The sequence below is a fragment of the Macrotis lagotis genome, chromosome 4, assembly GCF_037893015.1.
Source record: "Macrotis lagotis isolate mMagLag1 chromosome 4, bilby.v1.9.chrom.fasta, whole genome shotgun sequence".
Classification (NCBI taxonomy): Eukaryota; Metazoa; Chordata; class Mammalia; order Peramelemorphia; family Peramelidae; genus Macrotis; species Macrotis lagotis.
Genome location: NC_133661.1, coordinates 200,610,011 through 200,612,820, shown reverse-complemented (window position 1 = coordinate 200,612,820; position 2,810 = coordinate 200,610,011). Strand labels below are relative to the sequence as shown.

The 2,810-nt window shown below is 59.3% G+C and overlaps 1 protein-coding gene across 1 annotated transcript; it reads right to left on the bottom strand.

The window, feature by feature from the left end:
• Positions 1–378: 378 nt before the first annotated feature.
• On the bottom strand, positions 379–2,810 carry CHST14 (carbohydrate sulfotransferase 14). The gene has a single exon (XM_074232041.1). It carries the CDS (start codon positions 2,746–2,748, stop codon positions 1,630–1,632), a length of 1,119 nt encoding a protein of 372 aa, XP_074088142.1. The 5' UTR covers positions 2,749–2,810; the 3' UTR covers positions 379–1,629.

The window sequence follows — 2,810 nt, the reverse complement described above, 5'->3', positions numbered from 1 at the left end:
ATTATTCCAGGGCTGTGTGGGGATGATCTTTTGACTGACCTGGAATAAATGTCTGTCAGAGAATCCAGGGCAAAAAAAAAAAAAAAAAGCCTTTAGAGATCATTCTGCTCAATGCAGATTAATAAAATTAGGTTGGGAGAGATGATGTAGCTCACTCAAAGTCACACAGATAGAACCAGGAGTAAGCAAAACCTCACACCCCCCAACCCCAGGTTCCGAATCCAGCCTGTTTCCTGATATACCAGTCATGTCCTGCTTGCAGTCTTGCTTTCTCTGGCTTTGATCCCTCTATTCCCTCCTTCCCTACAGAGACCTTGGGAGATACAACCACAGGGAGTCTACAAAAGCACAGATGAGAGACACATCGGAACCCTGCCATATGCAGACAGAACAACTTTATTAAAAATGCAGCTGTTGAAAAACCCTCAGAGGGGATGTCTGACGCAGAGAGTGACTGGCACTAGGTACAAATCTTAAATAAACTCATCAGGATAGGGACATGCAAATATGTTTTTTTTCTTTAAAAAAAAGTTCTCTGCAAATGAAAGAATACAAAAAGAAAAACCCCACCAATTTGCCAGTTTGTTTGGATTGCCTACAACTTTGAAGAATTGTGTGGCTCTCAGCCCTTTTTGAGGTCATTTCTTTGGCTAAGGATAAAGAGTGATAGGGGGATAGAGTTTTAATTGGGATTACCTGGTTCCAAACCAGACTGCCCAATTGAATTCTAGTGACTGTTTCTTCCTCTAGAAGATGGGAAGAACTCAGCTGATATAGAAAATATACTGAATCTGGCATAGGAGAGGTCATAGAAGGCACTTAGGAAGCACAGGATAGAGGTGGTGGAGGGGAGGCGGTCAACCCCATGGTCTGCCATGATGCTTTGCATGGTTGTATGACTGATTCTGGAAAGAGATGACTGTCACCTCCAGTTCTGATTAAGGAAAAAAGTGCAGCAGGTGTGGGCAAGTCGTCAGCTACTGAGAGGAGGAGACTTGTGTTCATAGGCTGCTGGATTTGGAGTTGGAAGGGACCCTAGAGGTCATGGAGGCCCAGAGAGGCTAAATGGTCTACCCAAGGTAGTAAAGTTAGCAACTATCTCAGGCAAGTTTGAATCTGGGTCCAACGCTATTTACCAACACCATTTTCTTCCCTGGTAGAGTGAGGGCCCTTTTCTCGGATAAGCTCCATTTTGCTGTGGACAACAGGGAGCAGGGGCAATGGGAAATGCCCCTTTAGTTAATACTGAATGGAAAAGTCTCTACTTTGTGGTTGGAAACCCAGCCCCTGATCCTCACCAGAAGTAGCAGTGTCTTCTCCAAGGCATAAACTCCCCCTCCCCCTCGTCCTGCGCCATGAGTGACCCACAGACCAGCATTTATTTGGGCCCGCTGGGATCCGGATCACTCGGACTGCCAGGCCAGCGGGCGGGGAGAGTCGGAACGCCTTCCCAAAGAGCCCTTGACGGGTGACCCCATCTCCCAACTCTAGTCCTGCTTCAAGGGACGGGAAGCAGAACTCCCTGGCCATGTGAGAGTCTGATGCTTTTGGGGCCACGGTGGGGATGCTGGGGGGGGGGCCTGGGCGGTGGCCGGCCTCAGGGTCACCCAGCAGGGCCGGAGCAGGCGCTCACTGGCGACAAGCCTCCCGGGTGACATTGGGCAGCGGGTAGGCAAAGAGAGAGAAGTCCAGGATGTACTTGGGCAGCAGGTCCCGCAGCAGGGCCCTGGGGGTGTTGCAGAGATGGTAGTGGAGGCTCTCGGGGCTGGCCGGCCGGTACCAGGCCTGCCGGGCGGGGAAGCGGACCGCGGGCGGCGCCCTCACCCACTCCAGCACCCGGTTGGCATCGGCCTCGAGGCGCTCGTAGGAGCCCACGAAGTCGTAGCGCACGGCGCAGGGCTGGCAGAGCTGGTGGGCCGGCATCCAGTGCTCGTCCATGCGCTCCGGCTCCTGGTCCACCAGGTAGCGGAGGAACTCGGGGAAGGTGACGTCGTCGCCGGCGGGGCTGGGCCCGGCGCCCGGCCGGTAGCGGCGGACGATGTCGGCCCCGTACCGGCGCTGGTACTCGCGGATCTCCCCGAACTTGTTGCGGTAGGCGGAGAGGAGGCGCTCCATGGGCTCCCGCACGAAGAGGAACTTGAAGTAGTGGCGCAGGCGGTAGCGGATCTCCTCGGGCCGCAGGTCGGCCAGGGACACCAGGCCGCTCCGGTGGTCCATCTTGAGCCCGGCGTCCACGCTGTCCAGGGCCCCGGCCAGCACCTTGAGCACCCGCTTCCAGTTGGAGCAGGCCACCTTGGGCACGTAGCAGTAGAGGAAGCGGTAGCGGTCGCTCACCAGGACGTGCCGCAGCAGGGTCCGGCGCTGGCCCGCCGGCAGGTCCCAGGGGTCCCGGGGCGCGCCCGGCTGCCCGCAGACGGCCCGCAAGGTGCGGTTGCGGACGTCCTGCCGCACCCGCTGCTCCGGGTCCCCGGGGTCCCCGGGGTCCGGCGGCGCCCCCGCCGCGGCGCCCCCGCCGCGGGGGTGCAAGGGCGGGGGCTTCATGTCGGCCAGGATGCCCCTCTCAATCATCAGCAGCAGCCCGCTGGAGGCCACGATCACCCCGAACATCAGCATGGAGGGGAGCAGCAGGGGCGGGCCCCCGGGCGCGCCCCGACCCCGGCCGCCGGCCGCGGGGCTCCTCCTCGACGCCCGCCCCGCGGGCTCCGGGCCCTTCTGGGCCGTCAGCGGGCTGAGAGGCCTGGGGAACATGAGGCGCGCTCCGCGGCCCGCGGGGGGCTGCCGGGCGGCTTCCAGGGAGGTGGGGGGCCCGG